Raw genomic sequence first — 16604 nt, forward strand, 5'->3', positions numbered from 1 at the left:
TCGACCCCAAGGTGACCCTCACCCCTCCCTCCTCCCCCATCTGTCCTCTCCCCCCCTAACCCCTACCTGCCACCCCCTTTGCTTCCAGCCCCAGCCCTTACCGCCAAATCCCAACTCCATGGTCACTCCAGCTGGTCTGGCTGCATTTCCTGGGCCTGGAGGGGTGGAAGAGGGAAGATCCCAGGTCACCCAGGGGTAGGTGAGTGAGTCACTAATGAACAGAGGTGTTGAGAGCCTGGGTTGGGGCCGGTCCCCAAACCTAGGGTGGTCTGAGTCACCCGTCCCAAGGAACGCGCTGCTTTTGCAACTTCTGACCTGAGCAAGAGAGTCTTAAGACCCCATCCCCCGCAGGCCCCTCCCGGGGGTGGGGTTTTCTCAGGCCCTGGAGGGTCCCAGGGGCTCGGCTGGCAGCCACAGCGGCAGGGTCACGCCTGAGCTCACCTGACCCCCAACCATCTGCAGAGAGGGGGCTGCACAATCAGTCTCCTGTCACCTTCCTCCTCTTCCTCCAGCTCCCACCGTGCTCCTTAAACTAACCTGTGCACGAGACCCGCCGGGCCTTGTTGAGTGCGTGCTCTGATTCCTTCCACCTGGGCGGAGCCCGAGACCCCCGAGTCTCTAACCAGCTCGGGGGCAGGTGCTGGTCCCCGGCCGCACTTAGCAGAGACAGCCTCTCGCTGCACTGATGGCCAGGTCAACTGCGATGGCCTCTTTCCAGAAAATGCAGGTGCATGGAGGTCAAGCCTGGAACATGACCCTGTTTATTCCTGTAACCCAGGTGCCCTCTCACCTCTGCTGATAAACGTCAGCTGGCATCATTCGAACTCAGAGTCTCGGCCTCAGCGGGTGTGGCTGGGCCCAAGCATCCTCGCTGCTGACGCTGGGTCCCCTTTGAGCACCACTGCTCTGAGTTAACCGTCTTCACTGCCCGGAGCCTCGCCTCACCCTGTCAGCCCTGCGTGTCCACACCAGTCAGCCCCCCAAAAGCTTTTTATTTTCGACACAGTTTCTAACGGTCCTACCCGACTGCTGTCATCTACCGAGTGTCACCAGCTCCACGTGGCGGGGGCTCAGTCACCGCGCCCTGCTGAGCACCCAGCTTCTCCTCGGGGACACCGGGCAGGAGTACAAGGCTCAAGGCTGCTGCGTGTCCCACATGGCACCCACGCCGCCACCGCGTAAATGTGCCACGAGAGCCAGGCCTCGCACGAGTGTTCACGCCGGTTCCCAAGGTGGCATCCTGGCCGTCCCCACCACATCGAGCAGGACTTTGGCTTAGGTCCAATATGGGGCTCCAAACGTCACAGCAGGCAAGCGGCAGGACCGGGGTTAACCCCCGAGTCGGTCTCGTCCCAAAGGCTGTGATGTCACACTGCCTCCCTGCCTTGGAGCTGACTGGGACAGTGCCCAGGATGGGAAGTAGCGAACGACTGAGTGAGGGAATGAATGCGCCAATGCACAGAACAGGGAACGTTGTTTGGTTTACTTCCTCCCCCCCCACCCCCATGAGGCTCCTGTAACCAAGTGTCACAAACTCGGTGGCTGAGAACAATGGGAATCTATTCTCCGATGGTTTTGGAGGCCAGAAGTCAGAGATCAAGGTCTAGACAGGGTCCCCTGGGTGACCCAAGGTGTTCCCATCTCAAGATCCTCAGTTACCTCTGCGAAGACCTCATTTCCAAATAAGGTCCCATCATAGGCTCCGGGCATGGCGTGGACGTTTCTGTTGGCGGCCACCATCCGGCCCTTGGCACCCCCGGTACCTGGTGTTCTCAGTCAGTCATTCCACAAACACTGATTAAGCACCTACCCTAGCTGCGTGCGGTGGCTCACACCTGTAATCCCAGCACTCTGGGAGGCCGAGGTGGGAGGATTGCTCCAGGTCAGGAGTTCGAGATCAGCCTGAGTTAAGAGCAAGACGCCGTCTCTACTAAAAATAGAAAGAAATTAGCTGGACAACTAGAAAATATATAGAGAAAGGCGTGGTGGCGCATGCCTGTAGTCTTAACTACTCAGGAGGCTGAGGCAGCAGGATCGCTTGAGCCCAGGAGTTTGAGGTTGCTGTGAGCGAGGCTGATGCCACAGTGCTCTAGCCTGGGCAATACAGGGAGACTCTGTCTCAAAAAAAAAAAAAAAAAAAAAAAAAAAAAAAAGCACCTACTGCATGCCAGACCTGGCTGGCAGTTCAGAGGTGAAAGAGATGAGCAGCCCTGGCCCAATGGGAGAAGGATTGGGCCGTGGACCCGAGGAGGGTGGGGGGACTGGAGGGGCGTCCTGGAGAAGGTGCCGCATCTGTGCCCCAGTGGGGAGTGGCTGGGGGCTGCTCTGGGCAGTGGGGACCCCCAGTGCCAAGCTCAGCCAGGGGCACCAGAGGCCCACAGTGGTCTGAGGACCCCTAGGGGACAGACCCAGGTTGGGGCTGCCCTGGACAAGGCCTGTCTTACTACCCAAGGAGTTTAAAGTTCATGTCCTCCTCCCTGGGCAGAGGGGTCATTAAACTGTGTGACCAAGGCGCAGGGCACAGCAGGGAGAGTGGGGGCTGCGGGTGGCGAAGCAGGTTGGGAACCCCAGGTTGGCGGGTGGGGACCCCCCCCCCCGGAGCCACACGTAGGAGTCACACTGCTCTCCCAGGCCCTCCAAAGAGCCCACGTCACCCCCTCTTCCCCCAAATCAGGCCTCCTGAGAAAGCAGATAAAGCCCCCCGCATCAGTGGCTGGGGGCTTTGTACTCCTTAATCTCGGCTCTGGGGCTGGGGGCCCTTCCCTGTCCCTGTCCTGGCCCCTCATTAGCTGCCCATTAACGTGCATGACTTAGGAATTGGCCACCGGGCTGTGAAATCCCAGGCAACGGGACACCTCTTAGTTCTGAGGGGCTTTGATATGCACCCTCCGCTGGCATCACAGGGCCGTGACCTTTCCCAGCCGAGGAGGGCGCCCTGCTGGGCCCCATCTGCAGGCGCGGCTGCGGGGGTGGGTGAGCGGCCACCCTCTGCCCGCCCCGCCCCGCCCAACTCCGCCCTGCCGGGCCTGGTGCAGCAGGAACTCACGGGGGACGCACAGAGGCGTCGTGTGGATAGCCCAGGCGGTGGCGCGGCCCAGCACCTGCCCGGAGCACCCAGCACATGGTGGCATTCTCCTCTCTGTGCTGCAGGGACTGCAGGGGAAGCACTTCTACAACTAGCGCCCTCGGCTCATTTCCCCACCCATTAGAACATTCTGGAGGACAGATGAGGGAAGGTGGAGCCCCAGTCCTGGGCAGGCAGGGCCCACGACCTTCTTTGCTGTGCGTTGTCCAGCCGGGACATGCCGGCTGCAGGGAGCCTCCTCAGGGGACAGCAGTTTAGGGACTGTGAAGGGCAGAGGCACCTGCAGCAGTTCTCTAGGGAGCCAAAGTCCTTGCACAGACAACGTATGACACCTTAGAGACAGCGAGACCCAGTGTGGTCGCTGAATGACCGCACCAAAGAAGTCCTTGTCCTCCCCTCCAGGCCTGGTGAGTATGTCACCCCACATGGCAAGAGGGACTTGGCAGACGAGATTAAGTTGAGGATGTTGAGGTGAGGAGGTTATCCTGCGTGTCCTTGCAACAGGGATGCAGGAGGGGTCAGAGGTCAGAGAGGAGGCCTTGAAGATGGAGGCAGGGACAGGAGTGGTGTGCTTGGAAGACGGAGGACAGGGCCTCGAGCCCAGGAGGGCAGCAGCTGCTAGAAGCCAAGAAAGGCGGGAAGAGGACTCTCGCCTTGAGCCTCCAAAAGGAACCACCAGCCCTGCTGACATCTGATTAGGCACAGTGAGGCTGGATTCAGGCCTCCAGAGCTGCAGAAGAATAAATGTGTTGTTTTTTGTTTTTGTTTTTAGACAGAGGCTCACTCTGTTGCCCAGGCTAGAGTGCTGTGCCGTCAGCGTAGCTCACAGCAACCTCAAACTCCTGGGCTCAAGCAATCCTCCTGCCTCAGCCTCCCGAGTAGCTGGGACTACAGGCATACGCCACCACGCCCAGCTAATTTTTTCTATATATTTTTAGTTGGCCAATTAATTTGTCTCTATTTTTAGTAGAGACGGGGTCTCGCTCTTGCTCAGGCTGGTTTCGAACTCCTGACCTCCAGCAATCCACCCGCCTCAGCCTCCCAGAGTGCTAGGATTATAGGCGTGAGCCACCACGTCCAGCCTAAATGTGTTGTTTTAAGCCACTGGCTTGGTGGTGACTTGTGACAGTGGCAACAGGAAACGAATACGGCAGCATCCTGAGTTCTGACCTCGGGTAACACTGACAGCAGAGGCCCTAGGACGCCCGCTCTGGGCTCCAGGGCAGAGGTGAGGCCCTCAGGGGAGGCAAGCGCAGGCCTTGCCAAGTCCCTGTGCCCCGTGAAGCGCTGGTACTAGTTGGGAGTCCTACTTTGGATGGAGGAGGAAAGGGACTGGAAGTTTGGGAGTGAAGCAGTCTCATCACAACCTTCAAATTCACGCTCCCGCTGCCCCATGGAGGAAACGCACCCGTGGTGTCAGCAGTGGGAGCAGGGTGGGGCCGAGCCCTCGGGGTCATCTCTGTAGTCCTGAGCCCGGGGGTCCACACCGATGCTGGGCTCCGCAGGGCCCCAGAGCGTCTCCCAGGGGCTCACCTGTTAACGTTCTCTGGGCCAGAACTTCCTTCCACAACCACAACACCTGCAGTGTTGGTGGGACGTTACCATGGAGATCAAAGAAACTTAGTCTACCTAATAAAAAAATATTTCTTTAGTTCAATCATATTTGTCAACATTAAAATGCATGATCCTGGTTTCAGGCTTCTTTTGAGACATGCTGTCCCCGAGATGGGGCCTGGCGCTCCAGTGAGCCCTGGGCCACATGACCCGCTGTTGTACACCTGGCTGTAACTTGCTGGGGACTGAGAGCCAGTGGTGCGCAGGCGGCCCCAGCTTCACGGCATCAAGCTGCAGGTGACCGGTGAGCATCCCACATCTGCTGAGGACGGGCAGGGAGACGAGAGGCTGCACAAAGGCCAGTGTACAAGCCCCTCGTCTGGATAAGCAGAAGGGGCGCTCAGACCCACGGCCACCTGCTGAGGACAAACAGGCTACCATGTGCCAAATATGCATGTCCTCAGGGCTGCCAGTGGTGCCCAAGGAACTGTGGATGGGGAGCCCTTCAAGTCCTGGGAGCCACGGCAGCGTGAGTGCAGGGAGAGCTGCAAGGTGGCCCTGTGACCTGCCGAGCAAGGGAGGGCAGGGCCTTGGTAGCTCTGTCCCGCCCCTTGGCCTGCGCTTTTCCTGCCTGTGACGTCGTCGGTGGCACCCCACCGGCACCCCACAGCCTCTGCCCTTCCCAGCTCACCCTCGTCTGCAATGAAGGGCTGGTGCCTGCCCAGTCTGCACCTGAGTCCGCACTCAGTGAACATGCCGGTCAGGCACGGATTCCACGGGACCAGGCGGCCTGGGACCAGGCATAGGCTTCTTGGATGAACCTAACACACCAGCAACCACAGAAAAACACAGAAAACCTGACTTCATCAAAATGAAAAATTTTATGCTTCAAAGGACACCGTCAAGAAAGTGAAAGGACAAGCCAAAGAATGAGAGAAAATACTTGCAAGTTACATATCTGATAAGGGACTTGTTGTCTGGAACAAAGGAAGAATTCTTACAACTCAGTAATAAAAAGACAACCCAATTAAAGCTGCAGGCAAAGGCTCTGAACAGAGATTTCTCCAAAGAATATATACAAATGTCCAATAAAGACATGAAAAGATGCTCAACGCCGTTAGTCTTTAGGGAAATGCAAATCGAAACCACACTGAGATACTACTTCGCGCCCACTAGGATGGCTGTAATCAAAAAGACGGATAATTACAAGTACTGGCGAGGATGTGGAGAAATTGGAACTCCTACACGTTGCTGACAAGAGTGTAAAATGGTGCAGCTGCTTTGGAAAAAAGTTTGGCAGTTCCTCAAAAAATTAAACATAGAGCTATATGATCTCACTTCTAAGTGTATATCCAACAGAAATAAAAAACTTATGTTCACACAAAAATGTGTACTAGAATACTCACAGCAGCACTATGTAACAGCCAAAACGTGGCAACAGGTTCACGAGCTGAGGACCAGATATGGAAAACGTGGTCTAGGCACACAACAGGAATGGTACTCGGCCGTGACAGGGAGTGAGGTACTGACTGATGCCACGGCACGGGAGAGCCTGGAAAACACACCGCCAAGTGACAGAAGCTGGACAGACAGGACCACGTACCGTGTGATTCCATTCGTGAGATGTCCAACAGGCAGGTCCAGAGACGCGGGCAGACTGGGTGCCGGTGGCTGGGGGCAGGGAGGAAACTCGGGGGTGACCACTGATGGGTACAGGGTTTATTTTGGGGGTGATAAAAGTGTGCTAGAATTAGACAGCGAGTGGTGATGGTTGCATAACCTTGTGAATACACTAAAAACCACTGAACTGTGCACTATAAAATGGAGAGTTTTATGGTATGTGAATTACATCTTAGTAAAAAAAATTAGGAAGCTGACTCAGAACCCATTCCCGGTAGTCATCAAGAGAGAAATGGACGAGCAGAAAGAGTCTGTTACACAATCAATGCTTTTCAGCTTCATACAGGTAGTACATATTTATTGAAAATTCTCTTCACCGACAATGGTGAAATCAAGACCCCAAATTACAAAACATGGTGGCAGTTGATACTTATAAAAATAAAGCAAAGGTCTATATTTCACAGATTTGTGCAAGTTTCCTTCAAATCTCAGTCTGTCCTTTCATCAAAAGGGAGATTATGGAATCTGTGTCATTCCTCATGATGTAATAGTAAAAAACTGCATTCCATTGACAAAAAAAAAAATAGCTTTGTTTCCAAATAGTACAAGTCTTTAAAGTGACTTTTTCCCAACAATAAATATAGAAAATAGCCTTTCACAAGCGTTATCTTAGCTTGGTCAGGTTGTTTCATGTGTTTAAAAAGTCCATGCTTCCCCTCAGGTCCGAAGGGCCCAGTCAGCCTCCCACGTGCTCCGGTTGGTGCTCACAGCGGCGCGGTGTCTCGTCCGAGGCTGAGTCACGAAGTCCCTCCTGCGGGGCCTCCGAGACGTACGAGCCCCCACCGCCACAGGAGGAAGCTCATTTAGGATGGCCCCTCACAAACCTGCAGCTGGAAACTGGATCCCTTTTACACGGGCGGCTCCCACGGAAGCTCTCCACGGCTCCGCCTACCCCCAGCGCCGGCCCCGCAGGTGCGCTCTGGCTCACGGTCGGCCAGTCTGGCGGTCACACGGAAGGGGTCTTTGGTGGGTGGACCTGCTGCATGAGCTGTGGGCGCTTGACCCTGGGCTTCCTCCGCTTCGGCCTGCTCTTGGCTTTGTTGATTTGTACCACAAAGAAGGCCAGGACCACCATCGCTCCCAGGAAGGCAAAGACAGGAATGGTCTGGCCCACCTCCTGGTTGTAGCGGCCGGGCATTATCCCTGCGAGAGAGCAGCCGGGGGACAGTCGGTAATGCCACAGAGCTACCACTATGCCTCTTTTTCTGTGACAGCTGGATTCATCAGAAACTAGACGCTAGCTAATTTCATTAGCCAGGCTTGCAGGGCACACAGCATTTTTAAACCTCAGCTACAGTAAGCCAGGCCATCAATAAAGCACGGATGAGAGGCAGTGCAGCCACGCCTCCCGTGCGCCCAGCACGAGCCTCCCTGCGGGGTGGAGGGGTCTATGCTCCCCCTCCCTGGGCTCACCACAGACACCAGGATGGCCTTGCTTCTGTCACGGAAAACCTACAATAAGGGACCCAGAGGTGCTTTCTGTTTCCCTAAAAGCAATGGAAGGACGTGTCTCAGTCCAGGGGAAAATGAGGGGTGTGGGTGCTGGACCAGCTGACTGAGAGGAAAAGGAGGGTGGCAAGGCAGTGAGGTGACAAGGACCACTGGCCACGGATAGGGCGTGTGAGTGAAAACCAGAGTGGCCACAGGAGGACCCGTGGTGTAGAATGTCACTAGGACCCTGTAACTGAGCGATGCTGAGGGCTCCAGAATTACCCACAGGCAAGGCCTTCAGGATCTTGCTGTCACCACACAAAGCTCCCAGACTGCATGGGCTGGGGCACCCCATCCTGATCCCCAGTTTCTGGCCAAGTCCTGGAACCCAGAGAAATCCCCACTGGTAGCTGTAAACTCTCGGGAAGAGTGTAGGGCTTTCCACAGCAAAAGAGAAAGACTTGGTACCAGCTGTCCCAGGTAAGGGAAAAGAATGTGTTCCAAAGAATCTATTCAGGCCAAAGTCATTGTCTACAGAGGGGACAGTATCGGATCACCTAAGGGGCACACCCCAGCTCAGTCAAGCCCCATCCCAGGTGGGCCAGGACAGAGAAATGGAGGAGACCTCCAGGCTGGGGGCTCAGGGTGGCTACTGCCAACTGGCTGGGACCCAAACCAGCAGACAGGCGTCCCTTGGGGACATACTATATGCTTTGCAGAAATATGAGTATGCAAGTTACTCTGAAAGATTTTAAGTGTAACACTTGGTCATTGTAAAATACATTCAAATTTGAAAATCTGGCCAGGCATGGTGGCTCACGCCTGTAATCCTAGCACTCTGGGAGGCCGAGGCGGGAGGATTGCTCGAGGTCAGGAGTTCAAAACCAGCCTGAGCAAGACACCGTCTCTACTAAAAATAGAAAGAAATTAATTGACCAACTAAAAATATATATACAAAAAATTAGCTGGGCATGGTGGCGCGTGCCTGTAGTCCCAGCTACTTGGGAGGCTGAGGCAGGAGGATTGCTTGAGCCCAGGAGTTTGAGGTTGCTGTGAGCCAGGCTGACGCCACGGCACTCACTCTAGCCTGGGCAACAAAGCGAGACTCTGTCTCAAAAAAAAAATTTGAAAATCTATGTAAAACTTTCTAAGAAAACAATGATGTCTTAATCTGTTAGTCCTGCTTTTGGCCTTGCTGATTTGTACCACAGAAAAAGCCAAGACCCACTGCTCCCAGGAAGACAAAGGCAGGCACAGTCTGGCCTACCTCCTCGGGGAGGGAAAGAAGTTACTTTGAGCAAAATTCAAGATTTAAGCACAACAATAAAGCACCTAAGAACTCACCTCCAGGAATGTCCCAGGCGCCACTTTCTCCAGGGGACAAAGGTCTCACTTGAGGGCGGTTCGATCGGAAGTTGGGTAACACCACTTTGTCCAGGTCGATGGAGAGTAACTTTTGATGTTTCCAAAGATTACTTCGGGAAAATGGATTAAAACAAAATTACAATAAACAACTGTACTAGCCTAGGAAGTTAGCCAATACCTTAGAAAGACTGACCTAAAGAGAAACGTGCAATGATGTTTCCATCTACATATACCTATATGCCACTGCACAGCAACTGTGGTGACACTGCCACGTCTCCACAGAGAAATGTCAAAATCAGGTCCCTGCTCACGAGATTTTAATATTCCGAGGAGGGATCAGCTCTACTGGGTTTATAATATGGCCAACAGGAGTTCATTTTTGCTTAAAGTTGGAAACACTGCCAAGCAATGCGGGAGGACGTCCCGGTGAGCTCTGAAAGGAGGCTGTGGACAGGACAACAGCAGCCTGGTGAGTGGACACGGAACTGGGCTGGAGGGTGGCACAGAGGCACGAGCCGCAGGTGGAGTTTGCTTTCTGATTAACGTGAGGCACGCAGTGAAGGCGACTCCACGACCACCAAATACAGAAGTGGGCACAATGGTGGCAGGAACCAGACACCATCTTTGTCCTCAAGGAAATCAATGTCCAGAGGGAGAATGTGACAAACATACAGGTAACTGATTGGTCGAGAGAGTCTGAGCAGCAAAACTGGGAATTGACGTCTGCCTTGCCCGCAGGGCGGGCTGACGGACGACCCAGTGAACGTGCGCTCTGTAACAGGCACCGACTCGTCGTGGTAGCAGTATCACCACGGACGTTAGATCTGGAGAGCCTGTCCAGGCCACTGTAACTCAGAATGAAGAGCACAGGGGGCTGACACAATGTCAACAGCAGCAGAGAGCTAGGAGGACACCTAGGTTAGAGCCAAGTCCGTGAATGGAAAATGTGAATGCCGCTCTTAAGTGAGGGAAAATAAAATACAGTATGTTTGCAAATTATGAACTTCCTATGTTTCTGCCGTTTATTCATTTGGAAACTTTCAGCCTTTTACTCTGAGTGAGTGAAAGCAAAGACGTCCAGTCCCATCAGCAATCAGACTGAAGGTCCACGAGAAGCTGGCGGTGACTGGCTACCGGCCTTTTGGCTGAATCCAAATTTTACAGAACAAATCCTTTTAATAAAGGGATTTACTTATTCTGTGAGGTTTGGATTCGGTCAAGGGGCCACACTTGGGGATCTGGAGGGCCACATGTGGCCTTGAGGCTGCAGGTTCCCCACCGCTGCCTCTGTGAAGAGGCTTCGCAGGCAGGAAAGAAAGACGCTGCCACTGGATACTCCCAGCTGGGCGGCTGCCTGAATGCCAACAAGTATTCATTATGACCTGTTCTATTTTATATGATTTAACTTTACATTCAGGCTTAATCAGTCTGAAAATTAAACCAACAGTGTTAAGTTATGGAATCAATGACATTAAGGATCATGACTTTGCAGCTGAACACACATGGGCTGCGTTTTCACTCCTGCAGTGCCATCCTATTCTGGAACGTAATTATCTGCTGATGGCCCTTCCCAGGCAGCAGTTGTGCTAAGGCCACTCGCACAGCCACTTGGGACTATCCCAGGGTGCTGACGGAGGGCGGGCCGCCTGGAGCAGGGCCGATGCTCCTGCGGCTGCGATAGGCGTGGAGGCCCAGGGCCCAACAAAGGATCCAGGAAGACGCCTGCTCGCTTCACACCGACAGAAACCTGCCCTCAGCGTGGGGCTGACAGATGCCTGCAGCTGTCGACTTGTCTCAAATCTCTTCGAGAGATTCAGAATATGTCTCGAACTAGGTCTCTGAGGACTGAGAATAATTTTCAGCAAGATGTGAAATATGAGATAAATGAGAAACCCAGCAGAGTATTAAGGAGAAGGAATTATTGAGAGCGACTGTGAAAACCAAATTCTAGGAGCTGTACGTTATCTACTTCCTTGATGGGCCAGTTCAGTGTGTGATGGATTATTTGACGTGGACAGCTAGATACCAGACGATATCGTTATCTGTGTCTCAGAGTCCTGAACAACACTGTGGAGAATAATTGCGTTTCTGGAACTTTAGCTAACACTGACTGTCCACTGAGTATGAACTGCTGACCATGGCTGGAATATAAAATCTGGTTTGAATGCTAGAATAGAAGATTATAAATAAATAGGATGCAAAAATGGGAACTTATCAGAAATTTTTAAATGATGGAACATTAACTGGAATGGAAAAGTACTCAGTAATTAAAGGTTCAGGAAGAAAATTGCTGATGAGAAGACAATGTGATGATTCTACAATTTTGCTGGTTTCTAAGCATAGTCTAAATGAAGACATATGGTCACTAAGTGTTGTATTTAGCACTTTCTGTTCATGACAAATGGCAAAAGCAGAAGTAGAGCTCCGCCGCCCTCCTGCAGGCATCTCTCCTCGTTACAGCGCAGTGGTGCTGTCCTGGCCCCACAACCCTGGGCCACACCAGCACTTCCCTGAGGCTCACCCAAGCACAGAGCAGTGGCAGCCTCCAGGTGGCATGGGAAGCAGGCAGGCAGGGGACCAGGCTGGAGGGGAGCCTACTGCCTGGGGGAGGTAGGAGGGGAGGGGCGGATACCAGGCCAAGGGGCCCGGAGGGAAGGACTCCTGCCTGGTAGTGCCTGGTAGTGTGCCTGCCTGGCCAGGACAGCTCTGACAGCTGTCCCTGGCTTCTTTGTATTGTCCTGCTCAGGCAGGGTGGGATCTGGAGAAAACAAGGACCAGCCACAATGCACTGGCTCGCCCTGGCTGCAGAGAGAAGCACCAGGGGCAACTCCAGTGTTAGCTACGGAAAGAGGCTGAGTCAGCGAGATGAAGCAGGAGACTGAGCAATGCTTGCGGGGTAGCACACAAAGTGCAATGACAGACAGAGGTCACAGCCTTCCATCAGAGGGGGGTGCTTTCTCCCACAGCCGTAAGCAGCACAGAGAGTTAACGGCACAGAAGCACACTCTTCACGGCCAGGCTGCGACAGCAGAACCCATACCTACACAGCACAACCTCAGCCCCCAGGTATGAGAGGAGAAAGGACTTATCTGTATTTTATAATCAACTTCTCACACACGGTATACAACTGAACATGGTAACACTCGATGCCCCGACCAAAGGAGTCAGAGCTTCAGTTCAAATGGCATTACTCTGCTGGATCACAGCTTGTTAAATAAGAATTAACCAAATGCGGCCGGGCACGGTAGCTCACACCTGTAATCCTAGCAGTCTGAGAGGCCGAGGCGGGCAGACTGTTTGAGATCAGGAGTTCGAGACCAGCCTGAGCAAGAGCCAGATCATGTCTCTACCCAAAACAGAAAAAATTAGCTGGGCATGGTGGCACATGCCTGTAGTCCCAGCTACTCAGGAGGCCAAGGCAGAAGGATTGCTTGAACCCAGGAGTTTGAGGTTGCTGTGAGCTAGGTTGACGCCACAGCACTCTAGCCAGGGCAACAGAGTGAGACTGTCTCCAAAAAAAAAAAAAACCAAATGTAACAAAATGCAAATTATCTATCCAAAGCACTTCTTCATGCAAGATACCACCAAGAGCACATTTCTAAATGTCAATACGGGGGCTTACTAATGTCAATAACCATCAAAATGACAAGTTAGAAGATCTGATTATTTGATAATGATGTCAGTAAAATTCCATTCTCTGCTATAAAAAAAGGAATGACTCATAAGCCCTGCAGAAAGAGTGGAAAGGCGCAGGCAGGCACTAACCTGGGTGCTGTCTCGTTTAAAGGCTGCGGCTTGGCCCAAGACAAATGTGGACAGGCTGGCAAAGGCCGAGGTTTTGGATCTCCCAGATGGGCCTCAAGAACCTTTGAGTACCGATGAAGATGGTTTCCTGTGGTTGGAAGCAATATCAACAAAAAAAGAAATAAACTCTATTATTAAAATGGAAAGAAAAGAAATACACCTTTATGAATCTGTCTGTCTGCTGTCCTGCCAACAGGCCCCCGTGCTCTGTTCAGCTGTCTCCATGTGCTCAGGGACCACACCTGCTCGGTTCCTCCTAGACAACGTGTGGCTTCGCTGCTGAAGGTGGGCAAACGAATCAGAACTGTTCCCTGCCGGATGGCCACCGCGTGTGCGGCACTGGCTGGTCAACCTGTGCTGACCACTAGCTACACGTACCCGGCCACACTGGAGGAATCTAACCTACAGATAGGCTGCATGGAAAAATCTCTCTCTCCTGAAATATTTAATCTGCAATTTCAAAATTCCTTTTATGCCTTAGATCTGTACCATCCAAAACTGTACCCCCTAGCCACATGCACCTACCAAGCAATTGAAATGAGGTGTTACATATTTAAATAATATTTTTCATGTACTAAGCTAAAGTGTCTTATTAAAATGAATTTCAGCCATGCTTCTTTTTACTTTTTTTTTTTTTTTTTGAGACAGAGTCTCACTTTGTTGCCCAAGCTAGAGTGCCATGGCGTCAGCCTAGCTCACAGCAACCTCAAACTCCTGGGCTCAAGCGATCCTCCTGCCTCAGCCTCCCGAGTAGCTGGGACTACAGGCATGCACCACCATGCCCGGCTAATTTTTTCTATATATATTAGTTGGCCAATTAATTTGTTTCTATTTATAGTAGAGACAGGGTCTCGCTCTTGCTCAGGGTGGTTTCGAACTCCTGACCTTGAGCAATCCGCCCGCCTCGGCCTCCCAGAGTGCTAGGATTACAGGCGTGAGCCACCGCGCCCGGCCTCTTTTTACTTTTTTATGTAGCTCCTGGAAATTTTTAAATGACATCTGTGGCTCATATGAGTCTTCCACGGACAGCTCTGTAAGGATCGGAACATTAGGAACTTGCAGGCACCTTCCACGGGCCCTACTATGCGCAGAGCAGTCGGGGCCCCACAGAACCAGCACAGCCTCAGAAGCGGGTTTCAGGCTCCACTGCGTGCCCACCCGGGTGATGGCAGGCAGCTACCTAAATTCTTTGAGCTCCTGTTTCCTCATCTGTAAGGTGGAAATAGTACTCTGCACCTTCACAGCGCTACTGAGAGGAGCTAGTGAGGAAATCCGCCTAAAGCACTCCCAGCCTGGTGCCTGGTACCCAGCGAGTGCTCAAAATGCTGCTGATTCTTCCTGAAGACCCCAGGAGCCGGTGTCCTCATCTGCGAGGGTGGAGCAGCAGACACGGACTGGGAAGGGTGTGAGCAGTGGGGCGAGCCTGCACCTACATACAGGGCTTTCAATAAACGTCCCTCCTGGGACAGGAGGATGGCTCCCTGGAGGTGAGGGCCACTGTGTGCGGGTCCCCCTGCAGCCGTCAAGAAAAACCCTCAGTGGCTCCTGACACCTGGCTCCTCGTGCTGGCAGGCACGCCCGCTCTCTGCAGCAGCACTGTGCCAGGCCGGGTCCAGGTCCCCTCCCTGGGCACCGTGCGGTCCGCTCACCTTCCATCCTCTCTGGAGTGATGGAGCCCACTCCACTGGGAGGCCGCTGCCGGTCCCCAGAATGACTGAGGCTGGGCGGTGTCACCCCGTAGGATGTGTACTGAAGGAGGGCATCCAGGAGCCAAAAGCAGTCTGCAGAGTCAACAAGCATGCTGGTTAGAAATACAATTCTTTTAAAAAGATCTCTCTATAGGAAAATAAAAAATAAAGTTAGCTCCCCAAAAGAGGGAGAAAACAGGAGCTCAGAAGTCAGCAGTTCAGGTCAAAGTAAACCTGACACGTTCCTGATCCCCTGTTCTCAGGAGAGTCGCGTTCTCCACGGGCAGCCCGGCCCGCCCAGCCCAGCACACACAGGCTCCGCGTGACCGTAGGCTCGGGAAGGTCAGCACCACTGTCCGTGGGCTGGACCTACCTGCCCAAGCACCACACTCGGCTCTGGGGCCCTCCCGGGCGAGGACAGAACGGAGCTCACTTGCAGATGGCAAGACCATGTGACACCCACTGAGAAAGGAATGGCCTCAAGAGCGGGGCTCGGTGGCAAGAGGAAGAGGCGAGCAGGGGACCACTGGTCCAGCAGCGCTCCAGGGACTCTCCTGGGGGGGAGCGGGGCGCACACGGGAAGGGGACACCTCCAGGGAGGTGAGGGCGAGGGCAACAGACGGGGAGTCTATTAACTTGAGCGGGGCTTTTTGTCAGGGGCCCCCGACCACTGAAGTGTGAAAGCAGAGAACTGTCACTTTGTTTTCAGGGACTTCTTAGAGTCTGCAGCTCCCAGACACGACGGAGCCTTCCATCAGGAGGCTGAACTCGCTGAACGCACTGTCCCATAGATAAACATGGAGTTGTGGGGGGTTTTTTGGTTTTTTGTTCTGGTGCCTTTTGAGCACAGGGTAAAAGCTGGAATTTCTGTTGCCATCTTGTTTCACCTATGTCTGCCCACTTCGAGTCCCATTAACATCAACTTGGACTAGACGATTCGTGAGAGAAAAAATGCCATTAAGTTCTTTTCTGTCATTAAAGAACACTTCTGGTCAAGTGCTTAAAGCCTCTAAAAGATCCTAAAAGCTGCCATTTGAAATTTAAGGACCAGGACAGTCCTCTTAGGTATTTAAAATTTTAATAAGGACTCTTATCAGGAGATCTCAGGTCTTAAAATAAAATCTCGGTGGAAATAAAACATTAATCTTCTTTCAACTGTGATTTTAACCCTCACTTTTGATGTTTAAAAAGACTAATCATAGTCTAAGGATTTACCTAAATGCTAGGAACTTGATCAACTTCAAATGAAAATCAGAGTGCAGATGCAGCCCTCGGGGCATGCCCTCGTGCCTGCCCCTCTGCAGCTGAGCTGCACTGCTTGCCAGCACAAAGGTGTGATGTGCCCGCCTCCCCCGTTCTCCAGCGGTCATAGTGAGTGACAAGACTAGGTTTCAGTCCTGGTTTAGTCATCATTTTACCAGATAAAAACGTGTAACACTTTCACCATTCCAGTTCCTCCTTTATAAAATGAGAAAAATAAAGTCTGTTCCAAGCTCAAACACCCAAATCTGGAGGATGCGTCAATCAAGACAGACTGAAAACCAGGAGAGGTAGGAGAGGACTCGTTTGTCCCTTCTTTGCCTCCCCTTCACGCCTGAAGATGATAACAAATACTCCTCACTGGCAAAGGCTCCCAACAGCCCAAACTCCCAAGTCTGGGAAGAAAGCCAGGAGCAGCTGCCCAGGCAGCAGGGCCGCGGAAAGAGTGGGTCAGAGCAGAGAAGGGCGCCCCCCTGTGGCAGTGCCCACAAAGTACAGACAACCCAGAGGGCTGCATGGAAGGGCAGAAACCAGTTAAGTCGGGTAAGGGGCCAGGCTGACCCCAGCCAGCCTCCACTGGCTGCAGCGGAGAAAAAGCATCACAGCCCATGAAAGCAGTTTAGTTTTGCTTATTAATCATGGCCAGACTTAGATACCTATCAAAATATTCTAAGCAATCAAAGCAACTGGAACTCCCCCAGCTGACCGTGGCTCATGTGAGCAGGTATCTATTTATT

At 52.8% G+C, this 16604-nt stretch overlaps 1 protein-coding gene across 1 annotated transcript in view; it reads right to left on the minus strand.

Moving 5' to 3' along the window:
* Nucleotides 1–6585: 6585 nt before the first annotated feature.
* The window catches only part of MBTPS1 (membrane bound transcription factor peptidase, site 1), a 54031-nt gene continuing 44012 nt past the window's right edge, over nt 6586–16604 (minus strand). The window contains exons 20-23 of the mRNA XM_012738465.2: nt 14569–14700; nt 12881–13007; nt 9095–9225; nt 6586–7462 (exon numbers count right to left, since the gene is read on the minus strand). Coding sequence (XP_012593919.1) covers nt 7266–7462; nt 9095–9225; nt 12881–13007; nt 14569–14700 — 587 coding nt within the window. The 3' untranslated portion in view covers nt 6586–7265. The remainder of the gene's footprint in view (nt 7463–9094; nt 9226–12880; nt 13008–14568; nt 14701–16604) is intronic.

This window comes from Microcebus murinus, chromosome 20 (assembly GCF_040939455.1).
Source record: "Microcebus murinus isolate Inina chromosome 20, M.murinus_Inina_mat1.0, whole genome shotgun sequence".
Classification (NCBI taxonomy): domain Eukaryota; kingdom Metazoa; phylum Chordata; class Mammalia; order Primates; family Cheirogaleidae; genus Microcebus; species Microcebus murinus.